Genomic DNA, 25851 nt, shown 5'->3' on the forward strand with positions numbered 1-25851 from the left:
GCAGGTCCACGGCTCCGAAGATGACCTGAATGAGGTAGATGCTAACCCCAAAGCCTTGCAGGTCCATGACCAGCCCGTAGTAGGCGAAGCTCGTGGCGAACCTGGCGGGGAGGGGTGAGGTGGGTGGTGTTTGCGGGGAAGGCTTCAAGGTGGGGTGAGCGGCACGGAGCACCCTGCTCAAGGAGCTGGAACCCGCCTTGGCTAACCCTCCTTCCGACATTAGTCTCCAGTTGAAATATTGGGGTGGTCCTGCCACGCCCCGAATTATTTTCACCGGGTTGCTTTGTAGGGTTTACGTAGTTTTCATCTCTACCCTGTATGTTGAAACTGGGCGGAGGGGGGATATTCAGGCCCTGTCTTTAGGGCTAAGGTGTTGGGAGAGGCACTGGCCTGCTGGGACCCATCCATGATGCTGGAATGGGCGTTGTTTCTTCTCAGGATGTCAAAAGCCCACACAGTGAAGCTCAGGTTATTGGATAAAACCCACAGCCGGGGCAGCGGTCGCCAACCCGTGGCCCGTGGCCCACTGGTGGTCCGTGAGGTCTGAGAGGTTGGCGACCGCTGACCTGGAGTAAATCCAAAACCGGTCACCAAGAATGCATTGGGCGGGGGGTGCTCCGTTTGACAACGCCTTTCCGAACTGACGTGGGGTGTCTGGGGTGGTGGGACCGGGAGGGTGGCTGGGAGGAGGGCCATGGGGAATGTTGCAGTGGGAACAGAGACACGGGCTGGAGCCAGCCGCAGCCACGATGTGCGCTTGGAGACCAGTCCAGTCCTCTGCGGCCTGTGCCGTGCTCTGGCCGAGACGGGACGGCCTCCAGCCTTCTGCCGGCCAGACTGGCCTCTGCCCTCGCAGCCGGCCAGGTGACCTTCCCTCCCACTTGCCCGCCTCCCCCGCTGCAGGGACTCTCCCCCCGCGGCAGCGGCGTGTCCCTGGCCGGCCGGCCGCCTACCAGAGCACCGAGAGGCAGAGGAAGAGGCGGCGCAGGGCGGGGTGGCGCAGCAGCTCGAGGGCCGAGGCCGAGCCTGGGCCCATGGTCAGCTCCTTCTGCAGACTGGACCGGAGCACCTGCCGGGACGGGGCGGGCTCAGGGCCTGGGCTCCCCACGGGGCTCCTCCCAGCCCCGCCCCTTCCTCAGGGGAGCCCTCTGGGCCCTGGGACCTGGGTTCTAGGCTTGGGGGTGGCGCCTGGGGGTGCCATGGGGAATGTGGGGGGGTCTCACCTCCATGTTAAGCTTGGCCCCCTCGTCCCGCTTCCCATTGATGCGGGCCACTCTCTGCAGGGCCTTCAGCGTGAGGTCCAGCCTCCCGGAGGAGGTGTGCCAGCGGGCTGACTCGATGAAGAACCTGGGGGTGGGGGTGGGGGTGTTGGCATCGCTCCAGTTCCAGGCGCCTGGGCGGGGGGAGGAGGTGAGCTTCCCAGGGGCCTGCGGTGGGGGTTTTCTTTAGTCTGGGAACCCAGGGGCCTGGTCAAGTCCATCTGTCCGGGACCACAGGCAGCGCCCAGCTCGGCGAGGACTCATTGTGCAGCAGGACGTCAGTTCTCGGGTGCTGGCGCCCGGCGGGGCGGGCGGGGGCGGGGGAAGGGGGGGGAGCGGGGAGCTGGGGAAAGCTGAGAACTGGACGCCTTGGGCCAGATCCTGCCCCCACAGCCCCTTCCCCGGCTGTCAGGCTGAGGCGCTGCCTGGGTCTGACCTTGTGGCTTTGACCTTTGACCTTCTCTGATTCTGGGGGGTGGGGTGTTCGGCAAGATCTGGGGGATGTCTCGTCCCTGGCAGTCCTTGGGCTTCGGTGGCGCCCCCGCCCCACCCTGGCCCCACGCACCAGGAGTAGATGAAGGAGACAAAGAAGGGCACGGAGACCAGCAGCTGCAGGGAGCGCCAGTGCGGCACGGCGTAGGCCACGCCCGCCAGGATGAACTGGCCCAGGCTGTAGACGTAGCCGGCCAGCGTGGACACGTACGCCCGCGTGTGGATGGGCATCCACTCCATATCTGGAAAGAGGGTGAGAGCGGGGTGTGCCACTTCCCGACTGCAGGGGGCGGGGCTGGGCAGGCAGGACCCTCTGCAGGACGCCCTGGCCAAGGCTCAGGGAAGATGCATCAGGTGAGGGCGGTGCCGTGGGGGGAGGTGGAAGACCAGTGGAGGTAGGGATGGGGGGTGGGGATCCCCAGGAATTGTCCCCTCCTCTGGCTCCGCCCTGCGCTGCAGTCCTGGCTGGGGCCTCCTTTCCCTCGGGGTCCCTGACCACTCAGTCCAGCCTCGGCAGCAGCTGCTCCCCTGGTTCTGGCCGGACCTCAGCCCCCGGGGGCCGGAGCTGGGAGGAGCCGAGGCTTCCCTCTGCCCTGGGGCGGCGGGCGGGGTGCAGACAGACTGGGGTGGGGGCTGCGCTCTCCAGGGGTCCTGCCCGGCCCTAGCTGAGTCCTGGCTAATTCCATTAGTTCCGAGAACCCTAAACCCTTCGATTCCCTTCTGGGCTTGAGGGGTGACCTTGGGTCAATCCCCTCCCGCCTCCCTGGCCTCGGGCTCCTCCTCTGGGAACCACGGGATGGGAAACGGCTGTGGGCAGGCCACGCTCAGTCCACAAATGTCTGTTCTACACGAGGCCGCCTCCCCGTGTTAGTAACATTGGGATGAGTTGCCACCTTGGGAAGTTGGGATATTTTACATAATAAAGTGGGGGAGGCCTGTCGGGGGGAGACCCCCTGGCTGGGGCCCTCTGGATGGTGGACCTCCTCTGGGTACAGTCCTCCCCACTCCCTGACGCCTCCTGTGCCTGGCCTGCCGGTGCCTAACAACAGCGTTCGAAAGCCCATGTCTGAGAGGGGTCAGGATGGTGGACGCCCGCCCCCCCCCGCCCCCGCCCCCCAGAAGCTATTGTGTTGTCTGGAGGGCAGACCCAGAGGCCAAGGCAGGCAGAGCTCAGGAAGGTGGGCTGGGACGGGGCTGAGTGGTGAGAGGAGAGGGGGTAGGGACCCCCCATCTTCCCAGCACCCCTCACTCAGGGTCATGCTGTTGAGGACGATGCCAGATATGGCCATGCCCGAGAGCAGCCGGAAGGCACAGTAGACGGGGAAGGTGGGAGCGAAGGCTGCGCAGGTCCCCGACGCGGCCATCAGCAGGTGGCTCAGGATCAGCACCTTCCGGCGGCCCAGCCTGTGGGACAGAGGCGGCCCTGGGCCAGGATCCTGTGGCCCGAGGCTCGGGGCTGGGCAGGGACAGGGGGGCTGGGCCCGGGGTCCTGTGGGGAGAATGCCAGCCTCCCCCTAGGGCAGTCGTCGGCAAACTCATTAGTCAACAGAGCCAAGCATCAATAGTACAACGATTGAAATTCCTTCTGAGAGCCAAATTCTTTAAACTTAAACTTCTTCTAACGCCACTTCTTCAAAACAGACTCGCCCAGGCCGTGGTATTTTGTGGAAGAGCCACACTCAAGGGGCCAAAGAGCCGCATATGGCTCGCGAGCCGCAGTTTGCCGACCACTGGCTTAGGCCCTCCGCCCGGCCCAGGGGCCTGGTCCCAGCCCCGCCGTTGGCCCCGCCCAGAACTGACCTGTCCGCCAGGTGTCCGAACCCCACGGCTCCGAGAAGCACCCCCACCATGTACAGCGACTGAGCCAGCTGGCGCAAGGCCCTGTGCGAGCACACGAGGTCCCACTGGGGAGAGGGGGCGAGGCGCAAGGGTCAGGGAGAGGAGCCTGCGCTGCCCGGCAGCCCCCCCCGCCCGCCCCCTGCCTCCCGCTCCGCTGGCCCTCGCGGCCCGGCCCCTGTCCCCCGACACTGCTCTTCACCGCGGTCTCCCGGGTCCCAGAGCCGACAGGCGGATCTGAGCTCCCAGTCCACCTCCTCCCACGGCCCACCCAGCTCCTTTCTCTGTCTCCCACTGCGGCCTCTGGAGAATTCGAGACAGCGTGTGTGCATGTGTGCGTGCGTGTGTGTGTGTGCATGTGCATGTGCGTGCGTGTGTGTGTGCATGTGCGTGTGTGTGTGTGTGTGTGTGTGTGTGTTTCTGTCCGCCTGTCCGTCTGTCTCGGAGGGAAGGCGCAGTGTGGACGGTGCGTGGCGGGGCCAGCAGCTCACCTCGGTCACGATGGTGGAAGAGAAGGTGCTGTTGTCGTAGATCCAGCCGTCGGTGCAGGGCTCTGTGGCCCCCGTGCCGTTGGCCCCCGTGCCGTTGGGCCAGGGCAGCCCCCTTTGCGGGGAGGTGAAGCGGAGGCAGGACTCGGGCCGCCCCTGCGGGTCCCGGGGCAGCCAGGCCTCCAGCTCCCCGGCCCGGCTGAGGTTGGCGCTGGCGGGCGGGCGGCAGCGGTGGGTGGGGACGGCGGCGGTGAAGTTCTGCAGGGTGCTGTGGGAGGCCATCAGGAGCAGGGGCAGGATCACCAGAGTGACCTGGGCCTTCTGGAAGCGGCCGATGCCCCCCAGCTGCTTCAGGAGGTCATTGAAGGCCATGGGGCCGGGCCCGGCCGGGTGGCTGGGGGCTGAGGACTTCCAGGCCCAGATCCCCGTCTGTGTGTCCGTCCGCCTGCTGTCCTTCACCGGAGGACCGGGGCTGCCGTGGCTCCTGCAGCCGGGCTGCTCCTGGAGCTGAATCTGAGCCGGCCCTGTGGGGGGGACGCAGCCGGTGGGGCGCCCCTCCTTCCTTCTCTCTCTCCAGGCCTGCCCCTCCCTTTCCCTCGCAGCCTCTTCCCACTTGGTGGGGGCTCAGCTTTTGGGGCAGCTGTGGCCCGGACCCCTCCGTGGGCAGTATTTAACCCTCGGCGGAGGGAGGGAGTTAAATTGTGACTAAGTATCAGAAGGATTAATGGACCTCCAAGCATCCTGGTGTCAGTGGAATTCCTCCAAGTGGGTATAAAGGGCAGGAGCGGGTGGACTGAGGTGGGGATGGGGGGAGGGGTGGACTTCGAGGGCCCATCTGGGCATCTGGGGGCCGGAGGGGGCAGGAGGCGACAGGGCGGGACCTTTTCGTTTTCCTTTCAGTGGGAAGACGGGGTTCTGAGGAGTCTGGCGGCCTCTTGAGGGGTGTCTGTCGTTTTTAGTGGACAAGGTCCGGTCTGTCTTTGGGAAGGTTGCCAGCGTGCAGGATGCCCAGTTCACTTGAATATCAGATCAACAAATCTATATCTCTGTCTCTATCTCTATCTCTATCTCTATCTCTATCTCTATCTCTATCTATCTATCTATATCTATCTATCTGTCTATCTATATCTATCTATCTCTATCTCTATATCTATATCTATCTATATATCTATATTTATATCTACCTATATATCTATATCTATATACCTATATCTATATCTATCTATATACCTATATCTATATATCTATATCTATATATCTATCTATATCTATCTATATCTATCTCTATCTCTATATCTATCTCTATCTCTATATCTATATCTATATCTATATCTATATCTATATCTATATCTATATCTATATCTATATCTATATCTATATCTATATCTGTAAGTATGTCCTTAAAATCACATAGGACATACTTATTCTAAAAATGTATTCATTGCCGGCGTGGCTCAGTGGTTGAACGTCAACCTGTGAACCAGAAGGTCATGGTTTGATTCCAGGTCAGGGCACACACCTGGGTTGTGGGCTCCATGCCCAGTGTAGGGTGTGCAGGAGGCAGCCGATCCATGATTCTCTCTCATTGATGTTTCTCTCTCTCTCCCTCTCCCTTCCTCTCTGAAATCAATAAAAAAATATTTTTAAAAAATATATTCGTTGATCTGAAATTCAAATTTAACTGGCCATCCTGAATTCCCGTTTGCTGAAATTGGCAACCCCGGCCTCTGGTCTCCTGGGGACGGCTCGCGCCTTATAGGACCACAGCTTCTCTGACTGAAGAAAAAGTAGAGGCTGCTTTTGAAGCAGTGGGACCCAGGACCAACATCGTGCGTGATGTAGATCGATGCTTCGGTGCCTCAGCGTTAACCTTCCAGTTTATCTTGATTCAAATCCCCCCACGTTTGTTGTGATGAGCATGAACTTACCTTATTTTTAGTCACAATCCTAAGACACTCACTTGATTTCCTCCAACACTTGGTTCCCGAGTTCTGGCCACTCCTGAGCCGGGCAGCGCCGAGCTGCGATCGGTTGGATCATGGGTTGGGTATCCCAAGAGAGCAGGTGGCAGCTTCTTGCTTTTAGTTTGAATACGGTAGGCCAGTGGTCGGCAAACTCGTTAGTCAACAGAGCCAAATATCAACAGTACAACGATTGAAATTTCTTTTGAGAGCTACGTTTTTTAAACTTAAACTTCTTCTAACGCCACTTCTACAAAATAGACTCGCCCAGGCCGTGGTATTTTGTGGAAGAGCCACACTCAAGGGGCCAAAGAGCCGCATGTGGCTCATGAGCCGCAGTTTGCCGACCACAGCGGTAGACAAACGTGGACTCTGGAGTCAGCCCGGCCGGATCCACACCCTCACTGCACACCCACTGGCTGTGTAGCCGGGCGAGTTGTTCCACCCTCTGTATCCCAGTGTTCCTGTTCGCAAGGCGGAGCGAACAGCCGTTGGAGGGTTAAATGAGCCGATGCAGGTGAAGATGTCAAAGTGGCTCCTGCCCCAGAGCTCGGGGAGGATGAGCTGTGCTTCTCATTGATATCTGGTTAAAAATAATAAGACTTTTACGTTGATTTTAGAGAGAAAATATGCACCTCTTATCCCAAGAACAGCGATCCCCACACAACCAAGAATGGCCTGGACCTAAGATGTCAGCAGTAAGGTTGAGGAACGCCAACCTAGAAGATGTCTTGGACTTGGGTTGCATCGCCATCCATCCCACACCTGCGTGGCTGAGGGTATTCCAGCCGCACAGACGACTCCCACCCACACGGCGCGAAGGCTGCCGCGCGCTCGGCTGAGTGGGAGCACTGTTTGCAGGGCGCGCCCCCCAGCTCCTCCTCCACCTTTTGCTGGACTGAAGCCAAGCGGCCTGGGCTCCCCCGTGCCGCCGCTCCTCCCTGCCCAGGCCTCACCTGGAGGCGCCGGGCGGGACCCCGATCTTCCTGGGCCCAGGCCAGTGTTCTTCTCCCCCACGTTCCGACTCCACTGTCAGGCCGGGGCTCCACTTGCCCGTGATGGGGTGTCTCCACGTGGGGTCTCTGGCTGCCCCTCTCTCACCTGCTTCCTACTGACGGGCCCTCCACCCCTCGGCGTCAGGTGCATTGGCGGATGTCTGCACGCGATGGAGGGTTAGGGTTCCATGGCTTGACAGGAGGCACCCCAGGCCCTGCACAATGAGCAGAGGCAAAGGGCCACGAAGGGAAGGAGAACGCCTCGCTTCTTCTGGGCACAAACCTCCATCTTTTTTTTTTTTTTTTTTTAATATATATATTTCTTTATTGATTTTAGAAAGGAAGGGAGAGGGAGAGACAGAAACATCAATGATGAGAGAATCATTGACCGGCTGCCTCCTGCACATCCCACACTGGGAATTGAGCCTGCAACCCAGGCATGTGCCCTTGGCTGGAATCGAACCTGGGACCCTTCAGTCCGCAGGCTGATGCTCTAACCACTGAGCCAAACCAGCTAGGGCCAGACCTCCATCTGGTCGTCGAGAAGAAACAGTTTGCTTTCCCACTTCTCCTGCGAGGAGCCCAGATGCCCTGTTACCATCGAGCCGTTGACACAAATGACGCCTGTGTGTGTTGAGAGGGTGTTGATGGTCCCCCGAGGCCCTGGGACACGCCAGGCCTTAGGCTGGTTCTAACCCGTCCCGTCTAGCTTCAAGGCCAGGTTCTGAGCGGTGTGGCCTGCCCAACTACAGGCCTCAGTGTCCAGGAGAGGAGAGGGCAGGCCCAGGGAGAGACGTGACGGGGCCCAGCCCCCCTCCTCCCGCCGGAGCTGGTTCTGGGCCGGGACGCGGTGGGTGTCCAGACGCCTGACAACGTGCTCCAGGCCAAGGTACACAAACAAGAGCCCGTGGCCTGGGGGTGAGAGCACAGCTGCACAAACAGAGGGGGGCTCCGGGGCCGGCCTCCTGCCAGAATGCGGTGCCCGCCTGGGGGAGTGGGCAGTGCGGAGGGCAGTGGGGGCGACGGTGGGTCCCTCCCTGAGCCCGAGCCCAACGCCGCCTTGGAGCGAGCTCCCACCCTAGTTCCTGGCCATCGTCCAGCCAGGGTTAGCCGGAAAAGGCGCAACTGGAGACCCCAGGGACTGGACTGTGGCTGCTCCTGGGACCTCTTGGGTGACCAGGGGACTCCCCACACCTCCCAGCTCGTGGCGTTTCTAGGTGGGAACGGTCTCAGGGCGAATGATTCGCAGAGCCAGGGACAGAGGGATCCAACAGGGACTTCCGATTGGCCAAGAGCCGTGGTCGGCAAACTGCGGCTCGCGAGCCACATGCGGCTCTTTGGCCCCTTGAGTGTGGCTCTTCCACAAAATACCACGGCCTGGGCGAGTCTATTTTGAAGAAATGGCGTTAGAAGAAGTTTAAGTTTAGAAAACTTGGCTCTCCAAAGAAATGTCAATCGTTGTGCTGTTGATATTTGGCACTGTTGGCTAATGACCTTGCCGACCACGGGCCGAGAGCCGCAGAACCACATGCCGTCGGAGCTGACTGCCACCCCGCAGGTGGACACACCTCGTGGTGCGGGCACGGAGATGGGGGCCCGGAGGAGACATATTTGCCCAGGACCCCACGGCGAGCGGCTCCCGACCTCGGTTCTCTTCACTCCGTTGCTCTCCACCACGCCGGCAGCGGCTCCAGATCCCTGATTTTCGGAGGCATCTGGATTTTGTATAATTTGTTCTGTTAAATAAATGGAGTGTGACTACACGTGATTGTGATTATCTTATGACACCTTTCATTCGATAACTTACAGATCAAAGAAACACTCTGGCTCCTACCGCAGGGCCCACGTGTGCGTTTGAGGACGATCGGCCGGAGAGAAGCCTGGCGGACTCTGAGTGGCTGCCAGGCCCGGAGCCACGCTCTGAGCAAGGAGCCAGATGGTGAGCCTCACGCCTGTGGCCTGGCTATCCTGGCCGGTGGACGGCGCCGAAACGGAAGACTGCCCTTCGGAGGCTGGACATGAGGCCAGGGACCAACGAGGGGGCTCAGTGCGAGGACTCTGCCCCGGAGAGGTGCGCCTTGGGAAAGGGCCACTCACCGAGCTGTTTGGGAGCCCAGCTCAGGGGCAGGGAGCAGGGAGGAGGGGAGGCGGGGAGCAGCTGAGCTGCAGAGAGGATGGTGGGGTCCAGAACGGGGCTCGGAACGGCAAGAAGATTGACTGGGTCACGTGAAGGGTCAGAGCATCCTGACGGGCGTCTCAGCTCACCAGGAGTCCTGATCATGTGACTGGGAAGTGCGTTCCTGGGCATCGCCCCTTCCCTTCCTGTGTCTGCAGTAACTACCGCGGAGCAGCCCGGAATGGTCATGGCCAGGCCGTCCTGGGAGCCCCCATGTCCTGCACGGCTGGAAGGTGGAGGAGGTATGAGGTGGCGAGTGTTCCTCGCTGAGCCCATTCTTCTCCCTCCACGTCGAGACCTGGGCAAGCCCAGGGGCGGCCTTGGCGGCCCCATTGTCAGCTGACCCTAAGCCGAGTGCCGTGGGATGGGACGGGGGGACGTCTGTGCGGGGCGTGTGTGAAGGGCAGGGCTAAGAGAAGGTTGGTGCAGGCCAGGGACCGAAAGAACGAGGATTTCAGGGTGCAAGGTCAAGGGCAATTAAAGCAGGTGGGGGCCTGGTCATGACAGGCCTTGTCACAGCACTTGAACTTCACCCCAATGGGAAGCCCCACCAGGTGGGGGGTGTGGCCTGAGGTCCTCAGGCCTGGTGCCAGGGCTGGGGGCATGGCCTGAGGTCCCCTGTTAAGCCCTGCCGGGTGGGAGAGGGCGTAGCCTCAGGTCCCTGCTGATTGCTCGTTAAGGCTGCTTAAGGGAACTTGGCCTCAGCTGTGGGTGCAGCCATCTTTGTGATGGAGTGATGGTCAATTAGCACATTCCCTCTCTATTAGATAGGATTCCACGAGGCCAAGTAAGGGCATGGGAAAGATGTTTACAATGTTCTTGCGAGTTTCGAATCTACTCAATTACATGCACCTGAACTCTATCAAGCCCACATCACTCAGCCACCTGGGACCACAGGTTCGGACCATCAGGTCAGACTTACAACCATAGCCTTTGGCTATTATTGTGCTGGGAGGGCTTTGCCCTCCAAGCTGGGACTTGCACATGGCTTTGCCACGAGAGGACTGTGCCCTCTTGTTAGTCCGGGGCTTGAACCTGTTCAAACGCTGTAGCCGCTCTCCACACTAGACCTTTGAGGAGACCCCACAGGAGACAGAAGGCGCAGCCCGAGTGTGGGAGGGAGCTGGGAAAGCGTGGCCGACAGAACCAAATCTGCCGAGAGTCCAAGTAAGAAGGAGGGACGAGAAGTGACCTTTGGACTCGGCACGGGGGTGCTGAGCGCCCGTGGTGTTTCAGGGGAGGGGTGGGACCCGCGTGCACAGGACAGACAGGCCTGAGGTCAGAGTGGAGGCAGACAGCTGCGGACAGGGGAGGAGACAGTGAGGTCTCTGGAAGGAGGTGTGGCATCCGAGGAGGGTGCAGGGTGCGAGGCGTTTGCTTGTTTGGTTTTTGTTACGATAGGAGAGGCTTGAGTTGAACTGGTGATGGGAGGAGCCAGGAGGGAGGGAGTGGGCGGGGACCTCGGGGGAAGGCTGGACGCAGGGCCCCCAGGGGGGACGGGACTGGTAAGGGACCCAGGAACACAGCAGCAGAGGTGGAAGGGGTCAGCTTTGGCTGAAGTTTTCTCTGTCTCTTAGGAGACGCAGCTGTCTGGTGGGCGTGGGGCTGGGACCTGGACCAGAGACTTGGGGCGGCAGGGCGGGAAGATCTGCCTGCAGCCGCTCTGGTTCGTCCCGCCATCTGCTCACAGGCGCTGTGGGGCGTGTGGGTACACACGTGTTATCCCACGCACAGGACTGGCTCCGAGCTGCAGTCCCTGCCCAGACTCAGGGCGAGGCCCTCACTCTCAATGCGATGGTGATGGGAGGCGGGGCCCTGGGGAGGTCATTAGGCTTAGATGAGGCCCTTAGGGTGGGGCCCTCATGATGAGGTTAGTGCCCTTATAGAAGAGACCCCAGGAAGCATGCCTCCTCTCCCCTCCTCCACGTGAGGATGCAGTCAGAAGGTGGCTGGCTGCAAGCCAGGAAGAGAGCCTGACCGGGAAGGCGCTGCGTCTGCCAGCACCTTGATCCCGGACTTCCCAGCCTCCAGAACCGCGAGCGAGAAATGCCTGTGGCTTAAGGGTCCCGGTCTGTGTCGAGTTGTTAGAGTAGCTCGAGCAGGCTGATATGTAAGGCTTGGAGCGTGCATGCCTCGGCGTACTGACACATGTACGCATGTGTTCCCATCAGCCCAGCTCACGTGTACCTGTGTGCCGTGCTTTCATGAACATGCAAGTACAGACGATGGGTGTGCGGCTCACACGTCCATACGTGGCTGCCCCCTTCTCCTTCCCCTTCCTGAGCAGCCGTGTTGTTCATTGGCGTTTATTGAAATCTCCATGAAAGGAGGGGTGGCGGCCAGAAGGGGAGGGAGGCCGTCTTTGTTGGGATGGAGCCAGGGGGCTTCAGGGGAGGGGGCGGGGATAGGCAGAAGAATGGCAGGGCCGGGCTGCAGGGAGGGCGAGGGCAAGGCGGGTGAGGAGGCTGGTGGTTGAATCTTTGCCCTGGTCGGGGCTGGGCTGGGAGATGAGGTGGTGGAGATAGTGTCCCCAAGCTCTCGGGAGACTGGTTCTAAGAGCGGGGACCCGCCCAGGCCCCCAAGATGCCTGTGGAGCCCCGAGGCAGGCAGGGGCCTGGCTGGGACTAGTCTCTGGAGGCAGGGAAAGGGGGTTCTGTCGCCCTCAGCTGGGGCGCAGGTCCGGTCCGCAAGGCTGCAGGGGGATCCTCTGGGAGTCTTTTTCCGCTTCCGGCTCTGGCTTGGGCTCCTTCGCGGGGGGAGACCTGGGGGAGAGAGCTCAGGGGAAGCCCGGGGCCTGGGCCGCTTCCCCGGGGGGAACCCCGCGAGGCCAGGGCAGGGACTGACCATGTCTCCACGTCCTCGATGGTCTCCGGCAGGGGCTGGTTGAGGGTCTCCGGCAGGAAGAGGGAAGCGCCGCCTCCCAGGAGGGCGGTGGCTCCGAAAATGAGATTGGGGACAAAGGGGTGCAGCTCCCCCGTGATTCTCACCAGCGGGGCCGTCATGCTCCCCATTCGAGCCAGCACGTTGCTCATGCCCATGCCCGTCTGCCTGGGGGAGGTCAGAGCCGGGATGGGGTTCAGAGCCGGGATGGTCTCCGGGATGGAGCTGTGTGTGGGGTTCTGAGAGGACAGCTCGGGGCCCGGGCAGGGGCGGGAGGCGCCACCATCCCACCGGACCCCAATCCTTCGGCTGCGCCAGTCCGCGGCCCGCACCTACCGGATGACGGTGGGGTACAGCTCGCTCGTGTAGAGGAAGAGGCAGCTGAAGGAGCTGGACAGGCAGCCCTTCCCGAACACCGCCAGCACTGTCCGCAGGGCCTGCAGGTCTGCAGAGGGGACGGCACGGCGGCCTTGGGCTCAGGAGCGCCTGCGTGCGCTCCTTCCTCCGCACAACTCGTCTCCCTTTTCGCTTTGGCTGCCGGGAAGCTCAGCTCCAAACGGAGAGCCGAGTAACAGCCACTCTGCCATTCCCAGGGGTTTGCGGGTGTGTGTCCTGCTGTGTTTCTGTCTTTCCCTGGCTCCGGTTCCCTATTCTCATTTACACTGAGTGGCCAGATGATGATGATCTCTGAATGCATAATCATCTGGCCACTCAGTCTATATCCTATATAATAAAAGGCTAATATGCAAATTGTCCCCTCCACCAGGCTTTTGACCAGCAGGCAGGCCAGCCAACCGCCCATGTCCCCTCCCCCTGGCCAGGCTGGCCGGACCCCACCCATGCACGAATTCATGCACCGGGCCTCTAATGTATATACTGAGTGGCCAGATTATTATGCGTTCAGAGATCATAATAATCTGGCCACTCAGTGTCTATTTTGTTGTACATGTTCTTGTCCTAAAATATCCCAAGTTCTGTTGGAAAGCTATAGGTGCATCGACACAAACATCCATACAAAACGAAAGTGACTTTTCCAAGATCATGGTATGTGTGTGGGGGGGTTGTGGGGTCTTCCATGAGCCCTGGCCTCTGCGGTGTCTCCATCCCAGCGTGTTTCCCCAGCGATGCCCCGCCCACGGTCCAGACAGCACCATGATCTCCCGAGGCAGATCTGGAAGGGACTCTGACATCCCCTAGCCCCGTGGTCGGCAAACCGCGGCTCGTGAGCCACATGCGGCTCTTTGGCCCCTTGAGTGTGGCTCTTCCACAAAATACCACGGCCTGGGCGAGTCTATTTTGAAGAAGTGGCGTTAGAAGAAGTTTAAGTTTAAAAAATTTGGCTCTCAAAAGAAATTTCAATCGTTGTACTGTTGATATTTGGCTCTGTTGACCAATGAGTTTGCTGACCACTGGCCTAGCCCAACTGAGTTATTTTCTACTAGGCCAGTGGTCGGCAAACTCATTGGTCAACAGAGCCAAATATCAACAGTACAACGATTGAAATTTCCTTGGAGAGCCGAAAACCGACTTCTGCGCATGGGCCACGAAGTTTCAATCGCACTGTACATGCGCGCCCGCACGTGGTATTTTGTGGAAGAGCCACACTCAAGGGGCCAAAGAGCCGCATGTGGCTCGTGAGCCGCGGTTTGCCTTCCACGGCCCTAGCCCAACTGAGTTGTTTTCTACCAGTAGATGCGAGGCCTGAGCCCAGAGAGCACAGGGACCCACTCAAGGTAACGCAGAGACTGAGACGGAAGCAGCAGAACTGGAGCCCCTGCCCCCCACCCCCCTTCCCAGCCCGACACAGGGGCTGCAGGGGCCAGCCTGCTTCAGGGGCTCCGGGGAGCCGCCCGCTTCTCACCCGAGGGCACGAAGATGAGAGCCAGGATGGACGCCCCTGCCAGGAGCAGGGCGATGACCTCCGTGGTGTGCCGGCCCAGGTAGCTCATGGAGAGGATGGTGATGAACTTGGCTGGGATGTCCACCCCCCCAAAGATGACCTGGAGGAGGTAGAGGTTGACTCCAAAGTCTTCCACACCCATCGCCAAGCTGTAGTAGGCGAAGCCGGTGGAAAACCTGGGGGCAGGGAGGCGTCGGTCAGCACCGGCCACAGGCTGGGCCTCGCCCACACTGGTCCCCGCGTCACCAGGATGATGAATGGTTTCATTTGCGGCCCAACCGCAGCTGACGGGTCGGGGCTGCTCCAATGCCACGCTGAGGTCTCAGATTGTGTCTGAGATCAGTGGGCAAGTGCTGGGATCGACTGGTTATGCCTAACACGGGCACGGTCTAGGATGTGGTGGCACAGATGCCACGTCACTGACTCCAGGGAAGGTCAGGGCTGGAGGACGCGCGGGGACCACAGGAGGCAGGGGATGGAGATAGTTTAACCTCCAGAGCAGCGAGGTGAGGCCGAGCTGGGCGCACGGTCAGGTGCCTCCCCTTCCCTTCCCAGAAGTGGGGGGGTTCCTGGAGCCATTGAACCCTATTTAGCGATGGCGGGATGGAGGAGGGCCGGAGGGCCAGGGCACAGGGAGGGCTTGGAAGGGGCCGTGGAATGCCCGACAGAAGACTCGGGAGAAACCCAGTGTCTGTCCTCAAGTCCGAAGCCCCGAAGCCTTGCTCTGTGGGTCTCAGAGGACAGACCAGACCAGTGTGCGGGCGCGTGCGTGCGTGCGTGTGTGTGTGTGTGTGCGTGCGTGTGTGTGCGTGTGTGCGTGTGTGTGTGTGTGTGTGTGTGTGTGACCGGGAGGCACAGCATCGGGGGAAACTGCCCACTGAAGGGTTTGGAGCGTTTGCCCTGAGGGCGGGGGTGACCCCAGAGGAAAGCAGATGCCGATGGCCAGGCCGGGGCGTGGGGCAGGGGCGCAGCGGTTTCTGGGGTGGGGGCTGGGCTGGGCGGCCCAGGGGAGGGGCTCCTCGCGCAGGTGCCCTCGGCTTTCCCCTCCCGGACCTGCCCTGCGGGAGGCCTTGTCCTCACCCTGCGGTGGCAGAGGGGCCGGGTGTGCGGGAGGGGGCCGGGTTACCAGGCCAGGGAGAGACAGAAGGTCACGCGCCGCAGCACGGGCGTCCGGAACAGGTCGGCTACGCTGTAGTTGGCCTTGGCCAAGGAGATCTCCTTCTGCAGGTTGAGTTTGAGCTCCTGGGGCAGCGGGAGGGGAGGGTGCATGAGTGAGCTTCTGGCAGGCAGCGGGGAGAGGGGGAGGTGCAGGCCGGGCGCCTGGAGAGGAGCTTGGGAGCAGGGGACAGGAGGCAGGAGGCGGGTACAGCCCCAGAGCAGAGCCCAGTGTCCCCCGCCCCCCCCCCCCCCCCCCCGGCCCTACCTCCAGGCTGAGCTTCTCTCCCTCCTCCTTCCTGCCGTTGAAGGCGGCCACCCAGCGGAGGATCTTGAGGGCCTTCAGGGACTTTCCGGACAGCACCATCCAGCGGATGGACTCCGGGACCCACCTGCGGCCGGACAAGAAGCCCCTTGAGAGGCTGGAAGAGGAGGGACAGCGGGCCCGAGGGGTAGGAGGCCAGGAACCCGAGCTGCCTTCCGGCACATTCCATGGAATTGACACCTGGCCAAGCTCTGCACCTGGGCTGCCTGCAGCCACACACATCCCACTGCTCTCCTCCCTCCCAGGGGCCCTCCCTCTGCCCCCAGCTGCTGCTGGCCTCCGGGGGTGTCCTCCTCAGCTGCGAGGCTGGGGTGCTAGGCCGGGCAGGGGGCCCGGGGAAGGCATGGCCCGCTTGCAGCCGCACGGCTGGCGGGTCTGCGCGTCCACCTCCCCACCTTCCTCGGCCGCGTTCCCGGTCCCGGGTGAGGGCGGCTTGGACAGGGCGCTAAGGTTGGGGTGTGGTCTAGGCCAGTGGTCGGCAAACTCATTAGTCGACAGAGCCAAATACCAACAGCACAACGATTGAAATTTCTTTGGAGAGCCAGATTTTTTAAACTTAAACTTCTTCTAACGCCACTTCTTCAAAACAGACTCGTCCAGGCCGTGGTATTTTGTGGAAGAGCCACACTCAAGGGGCCAAAGAGCCGCATGTGGCTCGCGAGCCGCAGTTTGCCGACCACGGGGCTAGGGAATGGGTGGAGGACCCTGGATTCTCCCCGCAAAGGACCCACGCTGCTGGGGGGGGGTGTGGGGAGGTGGGGATGCGAGCACAGCACGGTCCTGGGATGGGCAGGGGGACCCTCACCTCCGGGCTGCGCTTCGGGGTTGGTTTGCCCTGAGCAGTCCCCGAGGGTCACTGGTGTGGGGGTGGGGGGAGTGACGTTTGGGAAGGTCTGCTCTGAGTGGAGTCACTCGGGGCGTCGCCCCTGCAGGCACCGGGCCGGCCCCGCGAGGCCCGGGGGGAGTGGCCCTTGGTGCCCTGGCCTCGGCTGAGGGGGGGCTTCCGGGCCTGCCCCCCCCCTGCCCCCCGCCGCCCGGCCTGTTGGTCTGTGTGGGCCCCGACAGCTCTCTCAGCCTGCTCTCCCCAAGACTGTCCGCGGCCTCCTCCCCTCACCCGGCGGGGCCTGACCTCCACCCCGTCTCCCTGAGCGTCATGTCCGCGGTGGCACCCCGTTAGCGACCTTCCTGCGGGCCAGCCCGGGGACCCTGCTGACAGGCGGCGTCTTCCTTTTGCTCGGAAGACCCCTGAGGCTCGGGGTGGGCGGGCCTGGTCCCACGTGGCACCGCCAAGGGCTCTGGCTCCCGGCCGCACCCTGGCGATCCCCCGTTATTTCAGCTCTTGGCTCCTTCTCCGCTCCCATCCTGGGCAGAGGACATTCCTGGCTCCACCCTGAACCCGCTCACCCCCTCTCTCACCCCAAGATGGCCCACCCCCTCTAGAAGCTTCTGTTCCTCATTTCTAGATGGAGGTCCCATCCCAGCTCTGTATCTTTTTGTGTAACCTTGGGGGATGGCTTCACTTCTCGGAGCCTCGGTTTCCTCATCTGCGAAATGGGAGCAATGATGCCCGCTTCACACGGAGGTGCGGTGAGGAGCGGAGACAGGCCAGGCCGAAGCCCGGAACAGGGTCTCGCACGCGGCAAAGGTTCCTCCCAGACGCCGCTCCTCTCCCTGGCTCGCTTACTGCTTCCCGTTCCTTCGCTCCAACTATCTGCTGGGGGCCGTTTCCCGTCTGTGGATGAGCACTTGACCTTTTGGGGACCTCTGACCTAGGCGCCTCGATTTCCTCGGGTTCTAGGGATTTGAGCTTTCCTCCTCTTTATACTTCAAATCCAGAAGTCCCCAAACTGTGTGGATTTTCCCTTCAAAACGCCTCTCAGACTTGTCCCCTGGATCCTCTTGCCCATACAGTGACCTCCCTTCTGTCTCTTGTCCCACCCACTGGGGTCTGTCTGTCCCCACCCACTGGTGTCTGTCTGTCCCCACCCACTGGGGTCTGTCTGTCCCCACCCGCTGGGGTCTGTCTGTCTGTGGCCTCGGCCCTCCACGGCTGAGGCCTCCCGGCGCTCTGTGTCCTCCGCAGCCTGGCCCCGTCCTGTCCATCTGAAGCACACAGACACCTGCTCCCTCCTGCGCCGCGCCTGTGTGCAGGGACGTCCTCCCCCGCAGTGCCCTCCTGGCTGGGACAGGGACAGGCAGAGCTGGCCAGCCTGGTTGGGCAGGGCTTCTGTTCGGCTCAGGGGAGCCTCAGGAGGGGTGAGGGGGAGAGGACCACCTACCAGGACAGCAGGAAGAAGGCGAAGAAGGGAACGGACACGGTCAGCTGCAGCCAGCGCCACTGGGGGATGGCGTAGGCCAGGCCGGGCAGAATGAACTGGCCGGTGGTGTAGAAGTAGCCGATCCCGACCGTCATGATGGCCCGCAGCTGCGTGGACATCCACTCGACAACTGCAGGAGGAGCCCAAGGACCAGGTTAGGGTCCTTCTGGGCCCTGGGCACCTCCCTGTGAAGGGGGGCCAGCTCCTGCCCCCCCGCTGGCTACTCGATCTGTCTCCGACCCGCAGGGTTCCCTGACCCCATTTTACAGATGCAGCCACTGAGGCTCAAGAAGGCAGGACTCCAGCTGAGGTCTGTCTGACTCCCAAGGCCTTGCTCTTGACTGCCTCTCCAGTAGCAAGTGACTGCCCTGGTCTTGCCTCAATTTCCTCATCTGTATAATGGGGAGAATACAGTAGTAGCACCTGCGTATGTGTGTAGACGGAATGGGATCAGGTACCTGGCGGGGAGCCAGGCCCAGGGACAGTGCTCGGTACTGGCAGCCGCTGCACAGTGTTGTCACGTTCAGAGGGGGCTCCCGAGGGCCTGTGCCAAGGCCATAGGGGGCCCGTGGTCGAGCCAGACCCAGACCCTGCCCCGGCTCAGCGTCAGGCGGGTGCCCCCCGCCCCCTGCCCTGTGGCTCACTCAGGATCACGGTGCTCAGGGTGACCCCGGCTATGCTGAAGCCGCACAGGAAGCGCAAGACCATGTAGACGGCAAAGGAGCGGCTGAAGGCTGCGCCCGAGCCGCTGGCCGCCAGCAGCAGGTAGCTGCCCGACAGGATGGGCTTCCGGCCAAACCTGCACTCCGAGGAGAGGGCCCGGTTAGCGAGAGCCGGCCAAGACCAGGGGCCGGGCCAGCCGGAGCCAAGGCCCGTCTCCCGCCCCCCAGGGTGCCAGGCCGGGCATGTAGCTCCCTCCCCAGACAGGGCCTGGTGTGTAATTGCTTTTTTATGACCACGTTTGCAAGGAGAGGTTTTAGTTAATGAGTGATCTCCTCCACCTCCAGCTTAGCTGCCTGAGCGGGGTCAAAGGGTCAGCCCATCTCTAAGCAGTCCATCCCCCACCGCCACCGCCACGCCCTGGGTCCGCAGCCCGGGCGGCCTCCCCGCTGGGTCTGTGGAGGCTGGAAGACCCGGGTCGCTAGGGCTTTGGGTCAGAGAGGAGACTGTGGCCCAGAGAAGGACTGGGACTCGCCCAAGGCTGCACAGCAAGGACCGCCCCCCACCCCCCCAGCTCTTGGCCTCTTTGGGGGTCCACGGGTGGAGCAGAGGGGCAGGGTCGTCACCAGGGGGTGTGCCCCCCTTGGGAGGCCCCGGTGTCTCACCTGTCAGACAGGCCTCCCAGCACGATGCCCCCGACCAGCGTGCCCGCCATGAACACGGACTGGGCCATCTCCTTCAGCTTGTTGGAGTCGCACACCAAGTCCCACTGCACAAGGGAGAGGAGCAGCCCGCTCAGCCCCGGGGGGCCCGGCGCTCGCTCCCTGCACCCCCACCGGCCTGGCCTGAGCCAGGTCCCTGCCCCCAGGCACCGTGTCCCCCTCAGGCTCCGAGGTCTGCCTGTGGCTCTCCGGCCGGGCCTGGGGTTTTGTAATGACAACAACCCTCTAGCAAGTGTGGCTGTCAGACGACTTACCAAGTCTGCTCGGCCGTCGCACCCCGGTCTGTCTCCAGCCCCCCCGAGCGTGCCTGCACCCCGTGGCTCCCTGAGGCCAGCTCCTCTGTGGTGCCCTCACCCTCTCCTCCGTGGGGACATCCTCCCGTGGATGCACCTTGCTCTGTCCACACCCTCTCTCTCTCACTCTGCCCTGACCCCTCCTCGTCAGCTCGGGCCCAGATCTCTCCGTCTTACCACCCCTTTCCCCCCAGGTCCCCTCCACCCGCTCCCCTTGGCCAGGGAGGCCGGAGCTCTCAGGAGGCGCAGGACTTGCTATCCCGCCACCGCCCGCCTCTTCCCCATCCTGCCTCTCCCAGCCCTGCACCCCCTCTGCGAAGCTGTGCTCCCCAAGCACCCACGGTCTCCCCACCACATCAAGGGAACCCTGACTGGTCTGCGTAGCCCCTCACCCTGCCGACCCCTCTCTCCACCTCCTGCTCTGTGGGCTCCTTGCCCTCCACCCGTGTTTCCCCACGCGCGGCGGCTCTTTCTGTCCCCTTTGCCCAGGAAACGCCACGGCTCCTCCGGCTTCAGTGGCTGTTTCATGGTGAAGACTCCGAACCCATCGCTCCAGCCCGACCTTCCTTCTGGCCTCGGGACCGGGAGGTTCGCGGCCGCCGTGACCCCGCCCCCGGATGATGGCTGTCCCCGGCATCTCGGTGTCTGCTTGTCGCCCCTGCCTGGAGGCCTCGGCATCGGCGGCCCCCTCACCTCCCCCCTCCCCCTCTCCACCACCCCTCGGCCCTCGGTGTCTAACTTGTTAGTGTTTCTTGAGTCTGGATTCTTCTATGGCCACGACGGCGGTCGGAGTGCAGGCCTCCCCCTCCCCTGGGGTTAGAGCACGGGCCGACGTGTACGAGGGTTTGCCACGCACCCGGCGCTCTCCAGGCCCTCGCGCCTCAGTCCGCACGACAACTTCTGCCTCCGCCGCGCTGTCACCCCAATTTGCAGACGAGGAAACTGAGGCCCAGAGCGGATCACTGTAATGCCTCCTGCCTCCTGCCCGCCTCCCGGCCTTGGATCTCGGTCCCTCCCAGCCATCCTGTCCCCAGTGACCCCAGCCACTTTCTACGAGGCCCTCACACCCGGTTCCGGTCTCGCCCAAGCACTCACGGGCTCCCTCTGGTCCCTCCGGGTGCGGCGGACGCTCTGTGAGCACAGACTGATACAGCCTCACGCCCTGGCCCCTGCCGCCCCGCCTGCCTAATCTCCCCTAATCCCCAGCACGCACCCTTCGTCCATTACGTGTGTAATGAAGTGGAGAATCTGATTCACTAGAAATGCCTCACCAGAATGTTCTGGAAGCGAAACAGTACAGGGGCAGCACCCCACCTTCCTCTGCTGGAAGTCAGCAAAGAGGGGGCCACGGGGATGAGCCTGCAGGTCCTCCTCTGCCTCAGGGGGGCCCAGCGGGGCCAGCGGACCCACTGGGCGCTGCATGCTGTGTGCATGGGGTGGGGAGGGACCAGGGGGCAGGAGGGAGCGAGGGGGTGCGGGAAAGCACACAGGAGCGTCTAGGGCAGTGGTTCTCAACCTTCCTAATGCCGCGACCCTTTAATACAGCTCCTCATGTGGTGGTGACCCCCAGCCATAACATTATTTTCGTTGCTACTTCATAACTGTAATTTTGCTACTGTTATGAATCGTCATGTAAATATCTGTGTCGCGACCCACAGGTTGAGAACCGCTGCTGTAGAGCCTAAGACCACCGGAAAACACAGATATTTACATGACGATTCATTAACAGTAGCAAAATTACAGTTATGAAGTAGCAACGAAAATAACGTTATGGCTGGGGGTCACCACCACATGAGGAACTGGATTAAAGGGTCACGGCATTAGGAGGGTTGAGAACCACTGGTCTGGAGAGACTTCCGGTTCTTTGTGGCATGCTGTGTAAAGCGGGCTTTCTCCCTTCCTGTCGGTGGGGATGGGGACGACCAGAGCAACTGGGGAAGGCGTGTGTGGAAGGTGGTAGAGCTGCTGTCACGCTGGGTCCTTGGAGGACCTCATGGAGCGGAGTCGCCCATGAGCCTGAAATGCTCGTCCGAGAACTACTGCATGAGAAAGAGAAACACTTCTCTATCTCCTGAGCCGCCGAGTGATTATTTTGTTACAGCAACCCAGCCTCCCCTGATACACCCCGCACGATGGAAATTCGCAAATGGAAATTTGATCTCCCCTTCCCCCAGCCCCAGCCTCCATGCTATTTAGTGCTTTAAGAGAGAGGGTTAATGCCAGACATGCTTGGGTTAGCTCAGTGGTCGGCAAACTCACTAGTCAACAGAGCCAAATATCAACAGTACAACGATTGAAATTTCTTTGGAGAGCCACATTTTTTAAACTTAAACTTCTTCTAACGCCACTTCTTCAAAATAGACTCGCCCAGGCCGTGGTATTTTGTGGAAGAGCCACATTCAAGGGGCCAAAGAGCCGCATGTGGCTCGCGAGTCGCAGTTTGCCGACCACGGGGTTAGTTTAAGCCGTTGCCCTGCTCCACGGTCAAAGACCAGATCTGCGGGGTCTTGCTTTCGGCTGTGGCCCTGGTGGTGATACCTGCTGCAAGCCAGCTTCCGCCATGAAACTGGAAAGTCCTGGTTGGGCTTGGAGTCACATTCAAACCATGCCACAGCCCTCCTCGTCCCTCAGAGTCTGCTTCCATCGCCACCCTCCTCGCCTTTCTGCTCTTCCTTCTACCGTCTCCCATGTTCTCTGCTCCGGGCACCTTGGTTCCTCGCTGTCCCTGAACCAGGCACCCAGAGCCTTGGTGCATGATATTCTCTTGGCCTGGAATGTTCTTCCCCCAGGGAGCCCCTGGCCTGCTCCTTCCCCTCCTTTACATCTGCTCAAATGCTGCCTGCTCCCCGAGAACGTCCTTGGCCGCCGTGCTTAAGGTGGTAACTGACCCCGCAGTGACACCTCACCCCGCTGTACTTCCCCTAAAGCACTTACACCACCGGGCACACTGCATGTTTTCCCATTTCTGTTTGTTTGTTTCTCTCCCAAGAAGGTTACCCGCTGAGGCCAGGTGTTGGGTCAGCCTGGTTCCCTGTGTTCCTCCTGTTGCCAGGACAGTGCCCAGCGCCCGGCAGTCACTCAGTAGATACTCGTGGGACGGAGTGGCCATCCCGCAGAAGGAACAGGGGGTGGAGGGTCTCAGCGACGTAGAGGCGGCTGCTGTCTCCGTGAGAGGTCCGCGGGCCCACACTCCGAAGGCCAGGGGGAGGGTTGCCCCGCGCCCCCTGAATGCGTGCATGCCAGGACGGGGAGTTCCGGGCTGCGAATATCAAACCACCCCCACGGGTTCGCAAGACGGCCCGGAGTCCCTTCACAATCAGACCGGAAAATGCCTCCGGGAAACCGTCTACGGGGAACGGTGGAGGGCGGTCCGGAAGCTCAGAAGGAGGAGTCCCTCGTGGTTAAACATTAAAAGGGTCTTGGCCTCCTTGGCACCCCGAGTCGCTTTGGGGAAGATGTCACGGCTAACGCAGCTCCTCAGAGCTGACGGGAACCACGTGGCCGTGGCGCCCTGCAGACCAGCACCACCCCGAGGGGCTCAGGTCTGGGTGGGCAAGTGGGACGGGCTGGATTGTGTGCCCCCAAAAGACAGGCCGAGGTCCTCACTCCCGGCACCTCGGAATGTGGGGTGTCTGAAAATGGGGCTGTTGCCGATGCAATCAGTGAGGGTGAGGTCACGCCGGGGTCGGGATGGGCCCTCGATCTAATCTGACGGGTGTTCCTGTAAGGAGAGGAGAGGCCGGCACCCAGGAGAACACCACGTGGCAGTGCGGCAGAGGCTGGGTGACGGGTCCGTGGGCCAAGGATGCCAAGGTTCACAAACAGCCACAGGGACGGGGAGAGAAAAGGAGGGGTTCGTCCCCAGAGCCTGTGGCCGAGCATGCCCACACCGTGACTTTGGCTCTGGCCTCCGCTGCTGTAAGCCCCCCGCCCCCCGGTTGTGGTGCTTGGCCACAGGGGCCCCGGGAAACACACACACTGAGTGACTCCTGTGTGTCTGACGGACCTGCTGGCCTGGCAGGTGGTGACGGGAGGGTTGAGAATAGAAGAGCGTGGCCATGAGGAACCCAATATGGTGAGAACAGAGAGACGGTGAAAGGCGTCCTTGAGGGTTGGGGGTAGGGAACGATAGATATTTAGAGAGATTTGGGCTTGCTCTCTGTGGGGTTAGCTGGGTAAAGCTCTTCAGGAGGTCCTGGTAACAAAACCCAAAGCTGGCCCTGGCTGTGGGGCTCAATTGTTGGGCACTGTCCTGCACCGAAGGATCACGGGTTTGATTTGATTCCCGGTCAGGGCACATGCTTGGGGTTGTGGACTTGATCCCCAGTAGGGGGCGTGCAGGAGGCAGCCGATCAATGTTTCGCTCTCACACCGATGTTCTTCTCTCTCTCCCTCTCCCTTCCTCTCTCTCTAAAAAAAAATACACACACACACACACACACACACTGAGTGGCCAGATTATTATGATCTCTGAATGCATAATAATCTGGCCACTCACTGTATATCCTATATAATAAAAGGCTAATATGCAAATTGTCCCCTCGACCAGGAGTTTGACCAGCAGGCAGGCGGGCCAACCGTCCATGTCCCCTCCCCCTGGCCAGGCTGGCCGGACCCCACCCATGCACGAATTCATGCACCAGGCCTCTTATCTATCTATCTATCTATCTATCTATCTATCTATCTATCTATCATCTATCTATATCTATCTATCTATATCTATCTACACACGCTGAGTGGCCAGATTATTTTTCGTTCAGAGATCATAATAATCTGGCCACTCAGTGTATATATAAATGTGTGTATTTTAAAAAACACCCTAGAGCTGAAGGCTCAGCTCTCTCCAGGTGTCGATGGGGTGGTTTATGTTCCCGTTGGCTCCGTGCGCGGGCTGTGGTCCTAATCAGGTTACACGAGTGACTGTGCAAGCGTCCCACTGCCGTCTTCCCTTTGCCGTCGCCACCATTCCCTTCCTCCAGCACCGCTGCCAGTCCTCCTAAACCCATGCCAAGGCCACCCTTTCCGAGTGCCGGGAACATCTTTCCTGGGCGCCTGGCGTGGGCCGGTGGCCAGCAAATATCTGTGAAATGGGCAAGTGGCTGAGAAGCACGGCCAGACGCTCACGGCCACTCCCATTTCTTCTCCCACAGCCAGCATCCTCTCTTAGCCCATTCTAGCTGCTCGTTTACCTCTCTCTCTCATACTCTGGAACCTCACTGTGGGCAGAGATGCCTCCTGCCTCTGTCTCCCTCACAGCTAACAGCATAGTCGGTCCCCCGTCCATGTTAATGTTTGTTCAATGAATAATGGATGAATGAACAGGGCTGGGGTGAAAAATCCTCATATTTCACCGGTGAGGCCCAGAGGGGAAAGAGAATAACTCGCTGGTGGCACGGAGCTTCCCGGGCCTCCATCTCGCCCTTGGCGTGGCCTGGGCTGACCTCCGCCCCCTCAAGTTTGGCAACCCCACATAGACTTCTAGCTCCCCGGGTCCGAGCCCCGCGTCCCTGGCCTCGCTTTCCTTTCTGGGAGTGTTTACTGAGCCCCTGGGAGGCTGGTTCTGGGAGGGGAGGAGGGCACGCCCACCCACATCTCCCCGGGGGGCGAGCTGATGCCCCGGGCGGCGGCGGTAGCGGGGAAGCAGAGGGTCTATGATGCTTGGGAGCAAGCGCGGCCAACGGCGCTGTCATAACCCGAAGAAGCGGGTACGTGCATGATGATCCCCATTTCACAGGCAAAGAAACGGAGGCCCAGAGAGCACGTAACTTGCTAAACACAGTTCAGCTCATTTCGAGGCAGAGACTCAGACTCAGGTCTGCGGGACCCCACTATTGCTCCTGACCCCCTTCCCGAGGCCTCCCCTCGCGGATTGGAAACAACATAAGGAATCGAACGCACCCAGCACCTGGCAAAGGGTGGGCGTCCAGGACACGGCGGCTGTTCTGTTATTGCTGCCACAGGCGCGGCGAGGCCTGTGCTCACAGGGACGGGCGAGCGGGAGAAAGGGCGTGGCCTCGGACTCGGGGGTCTCCATCCCTCCTCCGGTGAAAGTCTGACTTCACCTTCTGGGCCTGAGCCCCGGGTGGAAGGGGGACAATGCTCTCAGGGCCTGACTCACAGGCTCATGAAAGAGCGCACAGCACCGGCCCAGGGCCCTGCGCACAGTGGGTGCTCACGGAGGGAGCCCTGACCTTGGAGGGCCCAGAGGACGGCCCAGGCCCTCCTGCTCACACGACGGGGCTCTTTATAGTAAGTGGTGGCTGTGCCCGGGGTCAGGCTGGGCCAGAAACATGGCCGAGGTGGGCCCCTCGGCCCTTACCCAGGAGTCAGATGGGGGACGAGGAGGGAGGGGCACCCGGGCCAGGACTGAGGTGAGCAAGGGGGAGGCGCA

The 25851-nt window shown here is 61.2% G+C and overlaps 1 protein-coding gene across 1 annotated transcript in view; it reads right to left on the bottom strand.

Moving 5' to 3' along the window:
* SLC22A6 (solute carrier family 22 member 6) overlaps window positions 1–25851 on the bottom strand; it is a gene marked incomplete at both ends in the record, with an annotated part of 33421 nt that overhangs the window by 3016 nt on the left and 4554 nt on the right. The window contains 16 exons of the mRNA XM_079787988.1: window positions 1–101; window positions 954–1069; window positions 1224–1347; window positions 1825–1993; window positions 3001–3155; window positions 3552–3655; window positions 4079–4599; window positions 6385–6500; window positions 12052–12255; window positions 12424–12532; window positions 13949–14163; window positions 15114–15229; window positions 15411–15534; window positions 17747–17915; window positions 18430–18584; window positions 19111–19214. The exon at window positions 1–101 is cut by the window's left edge and continues 114 nt beyond it. Of these exons, the coding sequence (XP_079644114.1) occupies window positions 1–101; window positions 954–1069; window positions 1224–1347; window positions 1825–1993; window positions 3001–3155; window positions 3552–3655; window positions 4079–4599; window positions 6385–6500; window positions 12052–12255; window positions 12424–12532; window positions 13949–14163; window positions 15114–15229; window positions 15411–15534; window positions 17747–17915; window positions 18430–18584; window positions 19111–19214 (2602 nt within the window). The remainder of the gene's footprint in view (window positions 102–953; window positions 1070–1223; window positions 1348–1824; window positions 1994–3000; window positions 3156–3551; window positions 3656–4078; window positions 4600–6384; window positions 6501–12051; window positions 12256–12423; window positions 12533–13948; window positions 14164–15113; window positions 15230–15410; window positions 15535–17746; window positions 17916–18429; window positions 18585–19110; window positions 19215–25851) is intronic.

This window comes from Cnephaeus nilssonii (assembly GCF_951640355.1).
Source record: "Cnephaeus nilssonii genome assembly, chromosome: 13".
NCBI classification, from domain to species: domain Eukaryota; kingdom Metazoa; phylum Chordata; class Mammalia; order Chiroptera; family Vespertilionidae; genus Cnephaeus; species Cnephaeus nilssonii.